Source organism: Desmodus rotundus, chromosome 10, assembly GCF_022682495.2.
Source record: "Desmodus rotundus isolate HL8 chromosome 10, HLdesRot8A.1, whole genome shotgun sequence".
Classification (NCBI taxonomy): Eukaryota; Metazoa; Chordata; class Mammalia; order Chiroptera; family Phyllostomidae; genus Desmodus; species Desmodus rotundus.
The window spans coordinates 99,796,241-99,816,709 of NC_071396.1; the positions used below are offsets into that span (position 1 = coordinate 99,796,241).

General features: G+C 40.8%; 1 protein-coding gene across 1 annotated transcript in view; it reads left to right on the forward strand.

Moving 5' to 3' along the window:
• Positions 1-20,469, forward strand: part of RAB27B (RAB27B, member RAS oncogene family) — a 58,494-nt gene extending 38,025 nt beyond the window's left edge. Inside the window, exons 2-6 of the mRNA XM_024580222.4 lie at positions 4,600-4,771; positions 6,403-6,488; positions 10,883-10,986; positions 13,619-13,742; positions 14,762-20,469. Coding sequence (XP_024435990.1) covers positions 4,619-4,771; positions 6,403-6,488; positions 10,883-10,986; positions 13,619-13,742; positions 14,762-14,951 — 657 coding nt within the window. The 5' untranslated portion in view covers positions 4,600-4,618 and the 3' untranslated portion in view covers positions 14,952-20,469. The remainder of the gene's footprint in view (positions 1-4,599; positions 4,772-6,402; positions 6,489-10,882; positions 10,987-13,618; positions 13,743-14,761) is intronic.

Here is a 20,469-nt window from a genome sequence, read left to right on the forward strand (position 1 = left end):
TGAGTACAAGATAATATCACTGATATTTTGTCCACTACTTTAAACTTTCCAGAGTGCCTTAAGAAGGTTAACTTGGCTTTTAATAATTTAGTGAGTTCAAGTCACCAGGTCATAGCTGGTCACGGTGTTCTTAAGATTGGTACTGGAGACTAGCAGAGAGCACCGGTTTGGTGGGTCAGTCCGTCTGTGCAATAGTCATCCGTATGTATCTGTAGCATTTGTTAAGCTTCCCACTAGCGAAAGCAGAGTGTATCCTCAGAACCGTGCAAAATATCGTGCAAAATAAGAGGTGCCCATGAGTGGGTGTCAGATGGGCGAATGGAGGCTTTCATGGAGGACCTCCATTTTCTGAGCCCTGACCTGCTCAACTACAAGTTTATCAATTCTGTCAGCACAATCTCACTGTCAAAAATCATAGTTCCCTGTGCTTTATCTTTTCTCAATTTATTTGGAATAGCTCCTCTGAAGACAGAAATAAATATTCTGTTTGAGAGGCTGTTTTGTACTCTTATGCAACCTGAAATTGAAAAATGAGCTCAGGAAGCCAGGCCTGGAAAGTACCAAGTAATCACGTAATCTAAACATTCACTTCAAAGATGAGGAAGGAAGGAGAATACAAGTCTTGAACGTGGAGGGACACCCCTCCCACCAGCTGCTCTGGGATGAATTGATTAGTCATGGCATTTGCACAGCTCTGAGAAGCCTAAATATATTTGTACACTCGGTACATAAGTATTACATTCTGACTGTGCGCCAGCCACTGTCCTGGGCTCTGTAGATACAGCAGTGGACAGAGGATATGAAGTTTCTAAACTGATGGAATTTACATTGAACAAGAATGAAGCATAGGAGGGGGGCAAATGGAGAGAAACTACTAACAACCTTGAGATATTTTAATAATGAAAATCATGTTCCTGTTAATACCCAGATAAGATTTTCTTTCCCCCACAGAATAGACTATTTCTAGTTCCTACCTATCTAACCCACTTCTCATTTCAAATTATAATGACCAATAGTCTTGGGTATCTCTTCGTTAGAAACTGTCACCCCACAAATCACATGTCTTATCGGCAAACTGAAGGTTAGCCCACATGATGTACTTAGATTTCCCTCTGCCTTTAAGACTCTTCATTAAACAGAGCCTTGTGGGTGTATTGAATATCTTCCCTACTCTTCCCAGCCCCATAACCACCCTGTACCTTCTCAGGAAGGGCTGTAAGGATGACGCTTCAGTTTCTGTATCTAAAAGACCTCCTGGCTTGTGTGGTACAGCCTGTGACACAGTGATAGTGGGGGAAGAGTCCGACACACTTCCTGAAACACAGTGGTCTTCTGGCTCTTCCCTCCCTTTTACATCCATGGAACAAGAGCTGTCAAGAGCATCAGCCATTGTGCAGGAATAAGCAACGCTGCTGAACTTGTCAGCTTTCTGATCCTTCCCAGATGGATTTTTTAGTCCAGTTGCTGAAAGACGGAGTCTTGCCCAGACTTTTATTTTTCTTTGTGGTATTGTATTTGCTGTGTTAAGAATAGAATAGTGTGATCATATGATGTTAGGACTCAGAAAACCACAGGGTGATAAAAAGGGAACCGAACTAAATTCAAAAGAATTATATATAGATAGATAGAGATATAAGTTGTCATAGAAAATGAAAAATAAAATTTGTTTCCAAAGAAACTTTGAGACAAATTATCTCATGTGCCAATTTCTTTAGTCCACTGGAGACACTAAATAAAGGTTTTCCACAGTGCCAGGCTTTGCATTCATTTCAGGTGGAGTTTCTGTTAAGGGTTGTGTCCACAACCCTTTACTTACAGGCAAGAGCTAGTGCGGGCCACAGTGGAATTGATCCACATGAGCCAGGATTAGTCTTCCTACATTGAAGCCTGACTGGGAGGCAACTCCAGTATTGCCCAGGCAGGTTTATGTACAAACAACAGAGAACAAATTGACTCAGATCAGGAATACATGTAGTTGGCAGGTCACGCAGTTGGCAAATAATGATAGTTTCATTCTACACGTGGGAGGTAATGTCTCCTGCAATGGCCCTGTGTCTCCTCCCCTTGTACGTAATCTCTCCCTGTGCTACAATGTTCTCTTCCTCTACAACATCTCCTCCGACCACTGAGTCCATGAAGATTACCTTTTTGCTTGAAGTAAAAGCACATTTATCGATTAATCATGTCCCATCTTATAAAGTTATGTTGCTTTTTCTTGCATCCTTATTTAAGTTTTTTAATTGTATGTATGCCTTGTCTAGAACTAGATTATTAACTACCTTTTTTGAATTTTCATCTTTGAACCTGATACTATATATATTGAAGATATTTAACCAGATTTGCTCAAGATTTAGCCTTCCCTGATACAGTCACAAAAATGTTGCAAAACATCATAGTTAACTTGAAGCCCAACTTTAAAGTATGCTGACATACCTTCTTGATGACATTATTTTCACTTTCCCAGGAAGCCACAGTATCCTCCAACTTTGGCTTGTATTTAGGCAGCCAGAGACTTCCATTTCTTCCTCAGATTATTAATGTTTGTGTCCAGGGAAAAACTGGCTCTGGTCACTTATATCTTAGAGTAAATGTCAATCTCTATTCTCCCACGAGAATTAGCAGTTTCACCCAGTCCCACCAGTGCAACGACAGACTCTATTGCTCCTTGAAGGAGCTTTCCACGAGCGAGTCTGGGGGACGGGGCCGACCGTAGAGTGGAGGGGGTGCTGTCACGACTCTGGCAGCAACCCCCTCTACCACCCACGTGACACAAAGACTAGAAGCAGCTGCATCTTCAACTGAAGCCCTGGGAAGGTATTTAGAACCACCCAAGCTCAGAACTACTTGCTGCCAGGCAGTCAATCAGTGCAGGTGTTTTCAAAGCAGAATTTCATGTCAGTAGTTGAGACACCTGTTTTCTCTTATTAAAGCAGGCTGCTTGTGGATGGCCTCTCCTCATGAGCAATGATTATGCTTTGTGTAGATAGTAGAAAAGAAAAAGTAAACATTCGTGGTCAGTAAACATCCACGCTGAGAGACCTAACTCAGTGAAGAAGGTGTATTGTGGTGAAGGAAAGCTTTAGTGCAAAACTGTGTATTGGCAGCTCATAAAACACCATTGCTCAAAAACCATTCATTGATTAAAGAAACATAAATCCATATCGAATGTAGTAGTATTTAGCAGCATTATAGTTCAAATTTTAGAAAATGCTAATGTAAAAAATTGCAAATCTTTCAAATGATATAATGGTACTGACTTGCTAAGTACCTGGTTATCATCTTTATCATTATTTATCCAAAGACAAAAAATGTTTCAGTTTTGACTACTAACTAAAGTGACAACATAAAAAAAATTGTTTGAATTGATGAACATGTGTATCATGTTCTTACATGTAGAAAATTTTTAGAAATGTCTAACTATTTTTAGAATGTCCATAGAATAGCTTGCTATTGAAATTTAATAAATTCAATTTTAACCACTTCAGAACTCCTGAAGAGCTTAATGACTTTGGGATTGCAGAGGTGGGAAAATATTCCTTCTTCTCACACAGTGAAGGAAGAAATACTCCCATGCTAGCAAAACCTTTACAGGCCTTCCTCTATACAAGCTCGTGGCAAAACCACGACCATAACCCATCGGTCAGAAAGTTGTGCCAAATAGCAAAGCATTTTCCCAAACTCAAGGTTGGAAACTTCACCAAGTGTTCAATAAGTGATGGTGCATGTGGCAGTAATCTCGGTGTTACCAGAGCAGCTGCGGTTGGCTTTGGCCTTTGGCTCATAGTCCCTGTAACAACAAAAAATACATAACATTGAGGCAGGAGAGGTTAGAGCTCTGAAAGAAATGGTAAGTGACATTGTTCCTTCCTTCAGGAAAAGTATGAGCAGAATTACCATAATTATGCCTCTTAATATCTATTCCTCTTTTTTAAGACCTGGAAAATATTTAGCTGACCTGCCAAACATAGCAGTTTTGCTGTTGGAGAACAAAGGCTTTGGTATTCCAAAACAGGAGATTTTTAAACATAGCTTTTAAAATGACTTAAAATCAATGTTTTTAAAGGTTATCATACCAGTTGTTAATTTTTTAAATGAAGGAGGAATATTTTGTTTGCTCATGATAGAAAACTCATTTTGTGTGACTGGATGCAGAACAGCCCTGTTGGCTTTTCTCTGCCACTACGCAGGTGCAAATTCAGTCTCCCTCTAGCACACCTGTACTGTCTTGGTTGGGTTACTCTGTTCCCTCTGTGACTCTCTCCTCTTCCCAGCACCATCCTGCTGACCACCAGGGACACTGGCTGTAAAACAAAAAGTTATGACTCTCTAAGTTCAACTATTGTTGGGGCCATGGCTAGTGTGGACATCGTATAGCTCTTGCTCCATATCAATGGGTCTGATGTAAAAAGATTTGTCCTGAGTGAAATGATACATGTGTCCTAACCCCTAAAGTGGCTTAGAACAGGTTCATTGAGAATTTGGCAGAATGAGCCCATTTAATTTTTTTTAACCTTAAAACCTAAATTTATGTTGTGTTTTGAAGGAATACAAAGGAAACCCAACTTTCATCGTAACAACTCTTCTTCCTCTTCTCCACAGGCCCAACAAGACCATCACTATGACCGATGGGGACTATGATTATCTGATCAAACTCCTGGCCCTTGGAGACTCAGGGGTGGGGAAGACAACATTTCTTTATCGATATACAGACAATAAATTCAATCCCAAGTTCATCACAACAGTAGGAATAGACTTTCGGGAAAAACGTGTGGTGAGTTCTTACCCATACTGTTAAACTTATTGCTGATCCACCCCCCCACCCCCGGATAAAATAAGAATTAAGAGGCTATGTTTATTGCATTTGAGTCATCTGTCTTTTATCACACGAAATTTATAACCTGTCATATTACTTTTTACTTGCTCAACTGTAAATAACATTTTGCATAGAAAAATGTTGAGTGACATTATTGCTTGTCTCCAAAAGCATACAGGGCAACCAAAATAAATAATTTATGGGTTCATATAGTGTGTTTTCTATGAATTCTTAAGGAATCTTTTAAAACTTGAATTATTCAGGATCTAAAAACATTAATTCTTAATCTGAGTTAAGTTTCTCAGTAAGAACAAGTGTTCATTTCCTACTCCTAAGAAAGATGTTGAAAGAGTGATTGGCAAATAACTGGAACATGAGCTTCGTAAGTTCTTGCTGCATTTTTATTTATGTGTAGACTCAGCCATCAATCACTCGCTGATTATGAGCAGAATGTGAGACCAATCCGTGCTATTTTCCAAGATAAGGGAGTTTAAGTGCGAATCACAGCCACTTCCTCCTCCCATGCTAGACGCTAATGACAGGAATGGAGATATTGTGACATGTGAGACGGGTAGCATAGGCACATAAGCTTCGCCAGATTTACTGCCACCCACCCAGGTGTTCTTGATTGTCAACACGGCTGTGGCTCCCAGTCGATGTCACAAATCTATTCATTCCTTGAGAACTGAGGAAAAAACAACAAAGAAAATGATGGTTGGGAGGTTAAACCATGGTTTGTCATTCTGTCCTGTCCCTTACCTGGAAGTCGATAAACTGTAATGCCGTCTTAGCAGACTTGCTTCGGCCCCTACTGGATTATTTTTGTACCACCTTCCCCCACCACCAGCACCCAGAGCCTCTACTGATCTAGGTATAAGCCCTTGCCATGTTCCCTTTAAAACATTTTCACTGAGCCGTGCATAAGGGAGCTGATGAAATATGAAAATCGTTATGCTTTGCTTAATAAACAGTCAAAAGACCACAATTTTTAAAATGTAAGCTTTTCCTAAAAAGCCTTGGAAGGAATGACTAATAAAGGAAGACTTAAAATAGCCTGTGTAAACTTACTAAAAAATTTTGTGCATATTTCATGGCTAAGTCGTTTTGAAAGTCCACGGCACAGTTAAATATATGCAGGTATTTGTAAATCATTGTACTGTTTTAAAAATGCCTTCACATTTGCTGTTTCACTTAAGTTTGCAGTAACTCTGTAAAGCAGGGAGAACGTATGGGTCTCAATTTTCAGGTAGGAAAACAGGGTTTGGAGAGGTTAAATGAAGAGTTGATACTTGAACCTAGAACTTGGGTCCTAAGTCTAGTGTTTGCTGCCTCTCTGAGGAAATGACAGAAGGTGTCTAATTTAAGTTCACAGCATGCCTAAATTGTGTTGAAAATCATACTTGTACTTGACATTTAAAAGTGAGAGTATATGTGATACTGCTGGGAAAAAACCAGAGCAAATATTTATCCTGCACTATGAACTTTGATTATAGGAATTGAGAAAAAAAAAACATGTTGAGTGAACCCAGAGAATCTGAATGTTGACAAAATCCATGGCACTGTAAACTGCTGAAAATCGTCTCTTTCAGGTTTACAACACGCAGGGGCCCAACGACTCGTCGGGGAAAACGTTTAAGGTGCACCTTCAGCTCTGGGACACCGCAGGGCAGGAGCGGTAATGTACATTTCTTTGTTTCTAGTTACAAATAGCTCAGAAAAACTGGTTTTATTTTTTATTTATTTGTATTTAGTTACAGTTTACTTTCATCATTTCGCATTGGTTTCAGGTATACAGGGAAGAACTGAACCACATTATATGCGACTGACTCTTCCCCTGGTTTCAAAATAGACATTTGTATCTAGAAGTAAAAATAAATTGTTTGTAGTTAACTAACCATAACTAGCATGTTGGGTTTTTGTCTAGATTTCAAAAATTAGATTTTCAAAAATCTCTATGAAGATTCTTGTTTTACGTTGTCATTGTACTTCATGGGAGGGGGAAAAAAAACCTTCTCCAGAACTGAATTAAATTAAGGTGAGAAATTAATACTGCTACGAGTGCTCCTCAAAGAAAGAATTGAAGGAAGTGGTGTTTAGATCTTTCTCGTCTCTTTCCGTTCTTCTGCACAGCCTCTCTGTCCTGCGCCATTTGACTAACTTTGCTCCCTCAGACCTTGGACACAGCATTGCCCTCCAGCAGGGATGTCCCACCCCTGTCCCGCCTCCCTGACCCTGTCCTTCACCAGCCTGGCTCATACTCCACCTCCCTGGGGCTTTCTGAACACCCCAGCATCAATAAGCTGCCTCTTCCTTCTGGAATCCTACCACACCTCCTCTACCATCCCTTAAGTTAATTAACTTTTACCACCTGTAATAAAGCAGATCGTTTATTTTTGTCTCTATCTGCTGTTCTTTGGTTCACCTGTGGCCTTGTTACCCCAACAAAACTGTCAGATTTATACAGGCTGAGACTGTTGTTGGGTTCGTGTCATATCTGGTAGAGTGCACAAGGTAAGCAATGCTCAGTAGACGATAGTGTCGCTTGCTGAGAGTTGGAGGTGCTATTTTATTTGATGAAAATATATTTCTTTGAGATGCAAGATTGCAAAGTGCTAAAGACCCCAAGCTAATGAAGCTCTTCAATATTAGATTAAGTAAAAATTGGCAATAGATTGACAAGATAAGATATTTAGAAGGCACATACCTCCAAATCCTACATCGCATGTCTTTGAATGTTTATGCTTGTAAACACTGCGGTTTTTGAAATGCGTCCAAAGTGTTCTCGCTTTCAGGGAGTGGGAACGCCGGGAGAGGTGCCGGGCCGTCTCCGTTAGCTTTTTGACTGTGAATCCCATTTACACACATCCTTCAACACGGCTTGCGGGTGCTGCCACAGTCATTCCTCACACGAGTCTCTGCTCATATGTCAGTTTAGTTGTCACAAAGATGTATGTTTTATAGACCAGTTTGATTCATATTTGAAGAAGTATTATGAGAAAATGTGGTTCCCATATGTCTTCGCACATGATATGTCAGCCTCACATGATGGCAGGCTTCTCTCGTCTGTCCCCTTCCGACAGCTGCTCTCTGAGGGAAATGGGGAAGACTGGGGACAGTCTTGGTAACAATGGGGTTATTCATCCCTTGAGAATTTTGCCTTCTGCAAAGGTAAGGTGTAGCTAAGCCACAAGATAAACAATCCCTCATACCTCCACCCTGTTCAAGGACACCTGGAGGCATGGCCCTTATAAGATAATGGTTATTGATAAAAGCGATATGATGGAAAGGAGGTGAAAACAACATCCCTTATGTAAGCCTAAAGGATACAGGGCACAGCCTTAGTTCCCAGGGAGGGAGAACGAGGCACAATGTGCCCCTGGGATCTTTTGGTTTGTATTGGGGTCTCAGCTCTCTCCGTTCTGTGGACAGAATGAGATTGATGGGTGAAGCTGGAAATCAGTTGCCTTCCCTCTGGAATAAGTCCTGGAAAGAATGGAGGAAAGCAAGGGTACCGGGGAAGAATGGTCGAGGGGAAGAGCCATCTGCAGACTAAGAGTATGTTATCCTCATTGGCGTGGATGCAGAAGGACCTGCCCCAATCAGCTCCATACAGCAAGCATGTTTTTAAGTAGCTCTGTCATGTGCTGTGGGCAACGGGAGGGGAATGTGGCAAAGTCTTATTTTCAAATAACACACACACACATACACACACACACAGCAAGAGAGCAGGCTGTTGTGGTTGAGTTAGCCATGCTATTGTGGTTGAGTAGGAGGCAATTTTGTGAGTACAGCTTGTCCCTAAAAAGAGGGATTCATTCAATGAAAGCACTATAATCTCTGTGAGCTTTCCAGTGAGTGGTAGGAATAAATCCACAAGAAAAAAATGAGTACAATTTTTGTTATTTCATAATTATCATGATTATGTTGATTATAATCATCAAAAATATACTCATTTGGAAATAAATGGTCATTACAATATCTCTTCTCCTTGCTTTAGTATTAAAAGTTTTGTTCTTCATTGAAGTCATGGAAATCTTTGCTAGTTTTATATTCTTGGCTATGCTCTTTATTTCTTTCTCTGAATTTGACGTAGATTTAGTAAGGAATTACTGTGTTCAGGGCCATGAAAAGTAATGCATAGCAAGTTAGAAACACAGTTTCTTTGCTCTTGAAAACTTAGGACAGAAACGGGAAAACGAAGGGTGATGGGCAGGTGCACCAAAAGGGGCCCATAATCCAGATGCGGCTGTTGGGAAGACTGCTAGGGGAGGAGATATTTCCTCTGATGTCATTATATATATATAAATATAAATACATGCACATACACAATGTATGAGTGAGTCTTTTTCAGGCTAAAAGGTTTGGAGGTGAAGGAAGCAGTAAGGTGAGGTCACCCCCAGAAAGCACAGCATGTGTGAAGGCCCCGGGGAGAGAGTGAACTTTGTAAGAACTAAAAGGCGATCAGCATGCCTGTGGGTCGTCCAGAGACGCACCTGGCTAGATGAGCAAGAGTTGGTTCATGCAGAGCCTTGACAGCTTATTAAAGAGTTCGATCATTATCTTAAGAGCAATGCATCATAATTGTGTTTTTAGTGGAGGATTTTTGTAATCAGTGGGAAGAAACCAGGGAAGGGGAGGGTCCCAGACAAAACTAGAGACAGGAAGCCGATTGAGAAGGCTGTTGAAGTTACCCAGGTGAAAGGTAATGGGTCTGACACTGGAGTAGTGACAGGGTAGAGGGACGCAAATGCTAGGGTCAGGAGGTGGCTGTTGACTGTGTACAGCCAGTGAAGGAGAAAGAGGGGTGGCAACCGGGAGTTGGTGAAACCACTGTCAGAAAAGGAAGTCAAGGGGAGAGGCCGGTTTGGTTTTAGACGAGTGTGCTTGCAGGTGTATGTTTCCTCCAAGTGGAAATATCCAGCAACTAACTGGGTACTCAGTGTGAGGCAGGAAAGATCTCTGTCTATAAATTCGGGGTTCAACATACTGGTGATAATGGAGCCAAGAAGTGGATGAGATTACCCAGTGGACGTGCATAGAGTAAGATGGGGTCGAGAGTAGAACCATGAGGAATCCAAAGAATCTACTAATAGGCTAAAACAGGGGACCAGAAATTAGGGCATTTAGGAAAGGAAGTAATATTCTTCTTAATTTCAAAGTTACGTGCCTTTCTATAAATCCATTGCCAAAGGCCCTTCTGTATTGGTATAGCCCAACCTTCTCTGGTCTGTAAGTTTGGTCTCTGATTTCGCCCACTCCTGACATTGAAGTGGGTCTCAGCACATCTTCAAATTCACTGAGGATGTTGAGGTGGAGGGGGTAGGAGCAGGGGAGAGACAGTCTTTATACTGCCCGTGACAGAGTGAATTCTTCAAAACCCTCCAATAGATGAGTGGTCTTGCTTTCTCTCTCCAACGGCCGAGTCTCTCTCACCTTCTCTCGGTTCCCATAGTCATTTCCTCTTCCTCCCTTCTTCGCTGTCTTCCCTCTTCCTCAGGACACAAGGATGCTGCTCTTTCACTCCCAAGAGTGCTTGTCAAAGAGTGTTCTCGCCAACTTTGTTTCTCCCTACAAAAGAACTCTCGTTCCAGCTGCCGCCAAGTTGCGGTTTTCAGCACATGATCCTGAGTACTCATTTTCCGGCTACCATGTGCCAAACTTTCTTCTGGGCACAGATGAGAATGTCTGAAAAGTATAAGTTAAAGTTCCAATATTCTACAGTGGCTTACATTTTAATTACGGACCAGGGGAGGTTTGATTACAGACCACGGGAGGCCCATGAGCCAATGTGCCCCAGGGGCAGTGTAAGCAAGCATGCGACTGAATGCGAGTAAGAATTTGCTATGGAGCAAAAAGCCAGGCCATGGGCTTAAGATGCATCTACCACCAGATGCGCGCCCGTGGCCCTGCAGCCGTGGTGCTGAGTAGTCCCCGTTCTGTGGGGTGAACCATGAGGAACACCACAGAGATTTCATACTTGAAAGGGAAATATTACAATGTGGTTTGTATCGTCACCATAACCCCTGTGTGGACTAACTTTCACATCCACCCACTGTGCTTTCTCGGCAGATTCCGGAGCCTCACGACCGCATTCTTCAGAGATGCCATGGGTTTCTTATTAATGTTTGACCTCACCAGTCAGCAGAGCTTCTTAAATGTCAGAAACTGGATGAGTAAGTGGGACCAAGTAATCTGTGTTGACCGCTTTGGGGCCCAACAGCTCTGTGTGCGTGTTTGCCTCACAAGAGGGAACCAGGTTGGGCATTGCAGGCGAGCCTTGGGAAGTCATGAGTTCAGTGTTTCCTCTGTCACCTTCCGAGTGGTGGCCTTTCTGTGTATCACCCAAGGTGGCTTGGAATTGTATTTTCCTTTGACTATATGGCTTCTGATCCATCTGTATTTAAGGTCTTTATTTTTGCAATTGTAAAGCCATTGATTCCACTTGTCCAGTTCGCCTTGAAGGACTTAGAATAGTGTGAGCTTCTACACCTACTAAAAACACAGAGGGGACCCAGAGAAAAAGAGCTGCATTTTCTGAGAGGGCACACTGGTGCCTCCTGTGTGTTCCTGTGAAGTCGGGTTAACCAGTGGGTTAATTAACTACCAGGTGAATTAGGTGAGGAACGGCTCCAGAGCAACCAGCCGCCACGTGAGGATCAGGTGCAGTGTATCAGTCAATCAGCTCACAGTGAAGTTGCACTTTTTTTTTTTACAGAAAAAATATTCAAATGTGAGGGAGCCTTATATAGAAAAATGTATACAATTTAATGGCATGAAGTTAAAAGTCACCTATTCAGTCATTAAAGCTAGAATAATGTATATCAGCACAAAAGAATATCTGATTTTCTAATTGATACAGCAATAAAGAGAATATTTTATTTGCATTTTTATTACAAATGTACACTTTGATTCTTGTGGGATATACATGTAATCCTATGGGGCTGGTGATAGTCTTGTCATTTCTAAATATGTCAGGCTGTCTGTGGCCGGAGTGATATTTTTTGTTGAATTAGGTCATGTTATTCCCCTGCTCAAAGTCTTTCTTTCTGGGACTTCCCATTTCACTTGGAATAAACCCCAGAATTCTTCACCCACCTGCAAGGCCCTGGTGACCAGGCCTCAGATTCCTCTCGAATTCACTCTTGCTCTGTCCCCCCAGCTCACAGGCCTCCAGACAGACAACTCTGCTGCTGTTTGAAGGAGGGGACAGAAGCCCTGTCCTGCCTTGGGGCCTTTGCACTTCCGGTTCCCTGGGCCTGGATTCCTCTTCTTCCTTGCCAGAGTGTGCAAGCTCTTTCGTCTCCTTCAAGGTTTCGTTCAAATCCTGTTTATCTGCTGCGAGAAGCCTTTCCTGACCATCTCACCTAAAATACTACTCTGTGTTACTTTGTATCCCCCTGATACACTTTATGTTGCCTTCTGTCACTTACACCACCTGACATTATGTTATATTATGCATTTCTTTGTTTACGGTGTTGACGGTCCACCACTAACACGTGAGCTCCCACTGCAACAGCCCAAAGCCTGGGCGAGTGTCTGGCACAGAGAAGATGTTCTCTCTGTGTTCTTATATATTCTTGTTATTCTTTGTATAGTTATTATTATGTATTATTTATAACTACTTATATAACTTGAAATGTGAGTTCAGTGACATAGTTGCTACCACAGGGAAAAATATTGCTTCTCCTGATGAGTGTTTATCCTAGGAACTGTCTCTATTTCCTTTTATTATGATATTTCCATATTTAAATTTTGGTGTTATTATTAGATTCTGAGGAGATAAAGAGATAAGATTATTGGATATCTTCAGAGAATTATTTCTTCATACTTTATGAAGGCAGATGAGCCTCTCCCTTGTTTTTTAAAAAAATTTCAGAAGGATGCTATTGGGATTTAATTAATTATTATATCTAATAATACTTTAATTTCTCAGTCCTGAATAATTGGTGTTCTAGGGTAAGCCTTTGTCTCCTTCCTTGGCAAAACTGCATGCAGCATGCGTTGAGATAACATCAGAGTAATCCCTGTAACCTTGAAAACTCGGGTTGACAGATTTCTTATCATCTCCTTCCTCCCTTCCTCCCTTCCTTCCTTCCTTCCTTCCTTCCTTCCTTCCTCCCTCCCTCCCTCCCTCCCTCCCTTCCTTCCTTCCTTCCTTCCTTCCTTCCTTCCTTCTTCCTTCCTTCCTTCCTTCTTCCCTGCCTCCCTCTCTCCCTTTCTCCTTCCCTCCTTTATTCTCCTCCTCCTCCTCTTCCCCCTTCTTCTTCTTCTCCTTCTTCTTCTTATTCCTCCTCCTCCTCCTCTCTCTCTCAGTATTTCCTGGAGAAAAGAGAAAACCATGTTTCCTGCCTTAAAATTGTTTGTGCATGAATTTGTGGTGGTTCAAAAGTGTTCTGCTCTCATAGATCATCACCTTGGGCTCCCAGGGGCTGGAACTGTAGCAGTCTCCTAAAGGAAGGAGCAGACTTCTGTGCTTCACAGTCACTTCTCTTTTCTCCACCTAGGTGTGAGAAAGCAGTGGTATGAAGCAGTGTGTCCGTCTGGAGGGCACTCCCCAGGTGGAGCACTACCAGGTGTTCACACGGGCGCTGCATGTAAACTGTCATTAATCCTGACAACGTGCAATTTGTGAGGCATTATCTCCGTTTTACAGATGAGAAACTGCAGCTGAGAAGAGTTCAGTAACCCGGCTAATACATATAGAAAGCTGGAGATGGGCAATCAGATTAGGAATCTGATACGAGCAGTCATTCGACATCACTTGTTTGTAACTAACTTGCTGGTTCCATCTGCTTTCTTTCTAAGGCCAACTGCAAGCAAACGCTTATTGTGAAAATCCAGACATAGTATTAATTGGCAACAAGGCAGACCTGCCAGACCAAAGGGAAGTCAACGAACGGCAAGCCCGGGAAATGGCTGACAAATACGGGTAAGTCAGTTACATGGTGATGTCATCTGACCTTTTACCCTGCTGCTTACTGATGGGGCAGGGACTCAGGGCTGACGCTAGGAGGAATCTCCTTGAATGAAGAATGGCACATAAGTGGAGGAAATCTTCCAGAGGCATGGGTGCGATATTTTAAATCAATTAGTAATACTAGCAGCTGATACTTACTGAGTACTTACCATGTGCTAGCAACTGTTCCTAGACTTTAACTCATTTAATCCCTCATAACCGTGTGTAGGAGATCTAGAGTCATCCCATTTCACAGGTGAAGAATTGAGGCATAGAGAGATTAAAGGCTGATGGGCCACCATATAGCTGGTGAGTGGCAGAGCTTGAATTCAACCCGGGCAGTCTGAGGTCTGACCTCATGTTCTTCCACACGACACTCGACTGCCTCTCAGTAAGGGGCTGCAAACCTATACAGGTGACACCTGATATGGACACAATATTGCAGTCATTAGCCTCGGTGAGTTTAAATGGCAGGTTAAAAAATTAAAAACACTTTGTACAGTGATAAATTGACTTCCCAAGCACCACATTGCTAATTTTTTGACTCTCCTTGAGAGCATTAAAAATATACATGTATTCTTGAAAGTTTTGATTCCAAATAAATATAGACTGTTCACAGGAATATCCTTTTCAGCACCTACCTAATTTCTAAATCAGATTTCCAGAGAATTGATTGGAAGGGAAATCATATTGATCACCTCTATAGGCATTTTTACCCACTTATAATTTTAAAAATAGTTACAGTGCCTTGACTTCAAATTTATGAGTATCTTCTGTATTACCCATGGTATTGGTTACGCTCACACTAATGAGCAACCCACCAGTTTTTACTCACTGAGAAAAAATAAGGATGCTTTGCAATTCAGCCAGGAAAACCATAATTATTAGGCAAGCTCTGTCAGCCACATCTTTGTGTGTATGATTCCCCTGCACACCTCGTATGTTTGCTGATTTCTCCCTGTCAAAAACATTTGTCTTCTCTTCCATGCTAGCATACCATATTTTGAAACAAGCGCAGCGACTGGCCAGAATGTTGAAAAAGCCGTGGAAACTCTTCTGGACTTAATCATGAAGCGAATGGAACAGTGTGTGGAGAAGACACAAGTCCCTGACGCCGTCAACGGTGGAAATTCTGGGAAGCTGGACGGGGAAAAAGTGGCAGAGAAGAGATGTGCCTGCTAGACTCTACACAGGACTTCATCACCAAGAGCCCCAACCTAGTGTTACTTCCCGATCAGTGACAAACCACAAAATTGTTGCCATGCATAGTGGCATGTCTGTCTTTTCCTGCCAGAATATCTATTTTAAGAAACCAAAATAGTCAACAGTATTCAAAAGAACCAACCAGTTGTTTCTGAGACCCCTTCAAACAAAATCAAAGATTTCCTAGTGTGCCCTCACCAACCAACATGGGTGCCCAGTTCATTTTTCTTAAAAAGAAGACAAGTGTGCAAGAGAGTACACACGATGAAATAAGAGGGAGTTTTAAATCAGAGCCAGACTTACCCTGTCACATCGGAGACAGGGATAGGCTACCAAAGGGAGAACATAGGAAGATGATTGTTTTTCTGAAAGACTGAGTTTACTTCTTATGTAGAATATGATTATTACTTTTAGGTTTGCATTGGGGAAACATATTAGTTAAAGTGGATACACAATAAAGAATTCTAAATGGATCGTGAAGAATGATATTGCCCAATAAGCTGTACTAGAAAGAATAATTTAGTGATGAGGCTGTGGGAGGGTGAATGTCAGACTTCTGCTAAAATGTGGGCAATTGTGTAATAATGCCATTTTTATGTTCTTAATAGATGTCAGGCAGACAGGAACAAGATTGCGAGTGACAAAGTACAAGGGAAATGCCCTGGGAGAAAAGTGAACGTGGGGGAGCACGGCATTTGGGCAAACGAAATGCAATGTGTCTGTTACAGATGTCTGGTAGAGGTACTAGCCAGCTTTCACTCCGGCCGAGCAGAAGCTGACATTATCAGTTGGGATTAAGAGAAGATCCAGAGGTTTCCATTTCAGACAAAATTTTAGAAATAAGTTCAGGGTTCAGCTTCACATTTCGTTTTTTTCTAAGTACATGGTGATAGTCACAAAGACAAAGATTGCTATGTATTAAATACCTTTCTTTAAAGACAGTAAAAAAAAACCCCTATTTCACCTTAATTTCTTTTAGGTGAATGTGCTGGTAATGTGAAGCAAAAGGTGACTGTTGATTGTGGCTTTCTTTTCAATTGGCAAAAGCACTGGAATCTCTGAATCACATTTCTCCCTGCTAACCCGCACCTACCCCTGGCTTTGAATCACTTTTAAAAACACAGGTGTGTTACTTTGTAGACCAACAACTTCAGAATAATGATGGATTGATCAATTTTAATGGTAACTCTGAATTTGCATGTCATTAATCACATAAAAATTGATGGTAACTCATGCCATATTATAATATATTTAGCATTTGTTTTTATTTTGCCCAAGGCAAACGGCCCACAGTTGACCAATATTTGGGGATTGGGCAGGAATGGAACTGTATCTTATCTCACCAAAAATTGGTAAATCACTTAATTTTTTTCACAAGAAGCTGCTTTTCCTTTAAAAGATGGTCCCAAAAGTATTTTTCATTGGTCTATTCTTATCTTGTGTCTAAATTATCAATCAACTCCTATTAAACCATTATTTAAATACTTCAGCGAATTTTATCAATAACAAAGTCATTACACTTTAAGTTTTCTCTTTTTATTAGGAGTTATATGATTTTTCAACAGAATGGTTCCTCTTATTATAGCATTTTGTCAATTAAACTTCATTTTTTCCAACTTGGTGCCAATTTTGTTAAGTTACAAATGCCGGAAGCCCTAAACTCAGCTCCCCGTCCCCAATCTCTGCCTGCCAACCTCTATCTGGTATCAAATCATTTTTAGATACAAGGGAATGTCCATAGACATACTGATCTTAGTGTGGGCTGGGCTCAGAAATGTGCCATGAATGAAAGCGATCTGGAAGCTTTGATGAGTTCGCCTTCCATGAATTTCCTGGCACTATTGCCCACCTCCTCTGACTTCTGCTGGGCAGTGCCAGCTCCTAAGATGGACCACGCGTGGGTGTTGCCTGCAAAGGTGTTTTCCTCCATGATTCTCTTCATGACCTCAGCACCTGTGCCGTGAGGATGGAAAGCTGTTGTTAGCTAACATGAAACATGTTTCTTTTGAGAAAGGGAAATTATGATTTCCCCTGCACTTCCATAATATGGAATGTTTAGCCTTTATAAAATTCTAAAGGTATTCTATTTGGGGTATGTCTTTCTATTTCTTTTACTTTTCCAGTTATATGATTGATTTACTTATGCCAAGATTCTGTCATTGTCAGTTTATTTAACAAGCATTTGTTCAGGGTCTATTTTAAGATTGTCACTTGATAGTTGCAGCATGAAGCAGAGGGTGATGATGTCCATAATTATAGAACTATGCCTGTGAAAAGAACAATTATTGGGTAATAATCTCAAGAACAACAAGACTTAAAACAGACATGAAAAGTAATTTATACTAGTATTCTACTTATAAAAACTTGATCTAAAACATATTTTTCTCTGTGAAGTTTGACATCTGACCCCAAATTCTATGTAGACATTAATATAAATTCTTCCTCTCATTATCACATAATTAATATTCTGTATTATTTATTTTACCACCTCATTGATTTGGGGCCACAAAATATGCAGACTGCCTTGGAGAATTGCATAGTCCCTCTAACCCACAACAGCATGTATTTTTAGCCAAAATGAGTCCTATTACTAATTATCTCCCAAAGGCTCTAGTAAACCAAATTGCATTTTGGGAAACTATGTAAAGTGTACGTGAAATTCTTTTCTGGTGTAGAAACCATTTCTGGGGCGTGTACTCCGCTTTGATGTTTACATTGCTCTAACCCAGTGCCTCGGATACCTCTGTGACCAAATCTGTCTCTAACCACACAGCTCACCCTATAATCTATTCCAGGGAGGCCTCCCAGAGACACTAGTGCAGCTAAAGGTCTTTGATGTCTTCCGCAAAGGGTTCAAGGACGTCATCAGAATCTGGAGGTCATTACCACCATCTCCTGGTCTCCTAGCTCACTTCTCATGGAGTGAGCATTACTTGAGACTTAACCGATTAGGTACAAAGTTACCGTTAAGTGTAAAGAAAAAAAATCCTTTGAAAAATGTATCAAAATAGTTGAGGGAACACAATGTTTGTCTTGATATGATGATGGCGACAGGCCACGAATCGGCAGAGAAGATACTAAATTCTGCGAGTCGAGCTGGTGGGTCTCTACATAAGAGTTTAAAATTCTTTCAAGTCACACTCCAGCCAGTTTGCTGCCACTTCCATATTATCAGCTACCACACTGCAAAAAATTCAAAGCCAGCATTTTCTAAAGTAAATATTTTATCTCGTTTTTAATCAGATGGGCCACACTATGTATTGGGGGCTGTCTTTCTTAGGCTTCTGGTGTAAGGTGTTCTCTACCCATCAGTACAGGTCAGGTGAATTGGGTAAGAGTTTTAATCAGCCTTTAGGAGAGAGAGAGAAGCTTGACCACAGAGAAGGACATGACTATATTTAAAAAATAACTTAATAATAGTCAAATAGTCCTTAAACTGCAAATTGAGTCTGCTGGAAATCACCAAATTTAATGAAGCTCATTTTCATCAGTAGAGTGAGTACAGCAGTTAGAGAAATGATATGTGCAATAGAGAAAGTGCACAACCAGGTACAGTATATTCTCTGGAATCTTGTGTCTATGGAACAGGTTGCTCACCGCTCTGTATCTCTGTTCTCGTGGATAAAAAGATGGGGAGCACAGATGCAGTCCTCACTGTGTATCACACTAAACATTTGAGGGAAAACCCTCATCTATAACGAATTTTGGAGTTTAAAACTCAAATTGTAAAGAAATAATATTGAAGTTTGTATTTCCTAAGACACAGAATAACTCTTTAAAAAGAAGTTCTGAGAACTGATATTAACCAAAGTGATTTTTAAAAGTTCACTTTTCCTCTCTACTACCTAGCTTTAAAGCATTAAGAGAAGTCTAGAATATTTAAGTATGTTAAGGAAAGCTTTATTATTTTTTTCAAGATGCTCTCTATATTTGAAAAGGTTGTCTAAAAATCTACAAAAAAATCTATTTTGTTCTTGATTTTTGACCAAGATGATATGAACTTATTTCTGGGTAGAGTGGTGAGCTCTTAACACAGAAAGTAGATAGAGAATATTATCTGAGATGAGTGTTGTCTCAGTGCTTTATAAACCCATGAAAATGCTTGTCTCAAAGTAGAATTGATAAAAAAAATTATTGCTAGATATAGTGGGAATTTTATAAACTTGTTGCCTTACCATTCTTGGGTGGAGATCAACTATAACGACATGGTTGAGCCAGAGCTAGAAGGAGAGATAAGAGTGCAAAGTTTCTAAATAGAGTTCTTAAATGTAGCAGAATGTGGAGAAGTTTGTCCCCCAACGGTGGATTTGTAGGTAGGAAAAAGAAGAGTACTGGAAAGTTTTTGTACCTGGGTCCATGGCAAATATTTATCCTTCATTTTTATCTACCAAGTAGAGAATTATATCCTTAGAACTAAGCTAATGAAAATATTTAAGCTAAAATATTTCATTATCAGCACTGAAATTTTGGGAACAAACATTTTTATCTGAAACTCTTTTTCTGATAAATTGGAGTAGCTCCCCAAAGACGCTTTTCTGCAGAGCTGCGATGGCAGCTATGGTTGTTGAGACTCTAACTTCACATACAGAGAGAACAAACCCCTGTGCCCAGAGTGGGATTATTTTAAAGGGTGTCATTTAAAAAAAAACAAACCAAAAACCACAAATGAATCACCTTTGGAGTGAATCATTTCAATGTTTTCCGGTTCTCTTTCTCACAGACTGTGAAATTCATGACTAACATCCCTCAGCTGGCCTAGTCTTTAAGGATCTTTAACAAATTGTGTAGGAGCTGGTTTGTCTGCCCCTAACCTAGTGGGCACCCTATTTAACCAGTGGCTGTTGTCCATGTCTGTTGACACATCAGACTAGGGTCCTAAGCAATGTGGAGTAACATACAATACTTATTCTGAACCTCCTGTTCTCCAGCTTATTGTTTCAAATGCTCTTTGAGAGGAAGCCTAGAAATAGAAAGTGTCCAGAAAGAACGAGCTGGGAACCATGTGTTTGGTATTAACTATCGCAGTGGATTCTCCTCACATGGGACTGACCAGCCCCATGGGCCTCCCAAGGTTCCCGTCAGGCTCAAGACAAGAAATTGGTTTGTAAGTTATGTTCCATTTCCTAAACAGATGCTGTTAGCACAAACTAAGAACTAATGAAAAATCAAGGTCATCATTGAAACCACTTGTGAATAGAAATGTCATAGCAGGGACACAAGTCATTGTAGTAGGTGTCTTGGAGGCCACCAATGGATAGCGAACTTGAGGTCACTGTATTTGATTGAAATGTTCAATATGTCTCAAGTTACTGAAAAAGATGTGACTTCTGTTTTGTTTTGTATGTCACCTTGCATTTCCTTCAAGGAGTCTGGTTATATTCTAGATCGTATATTATAATTTGGTCAAAGCGCTCCTTGTACAAATAGGGCTTTTGTGTCCATGGCCTTGTAAAAGATACTTGTATCCGAAATCATCTAATAAAAGTTAGTTATCCTG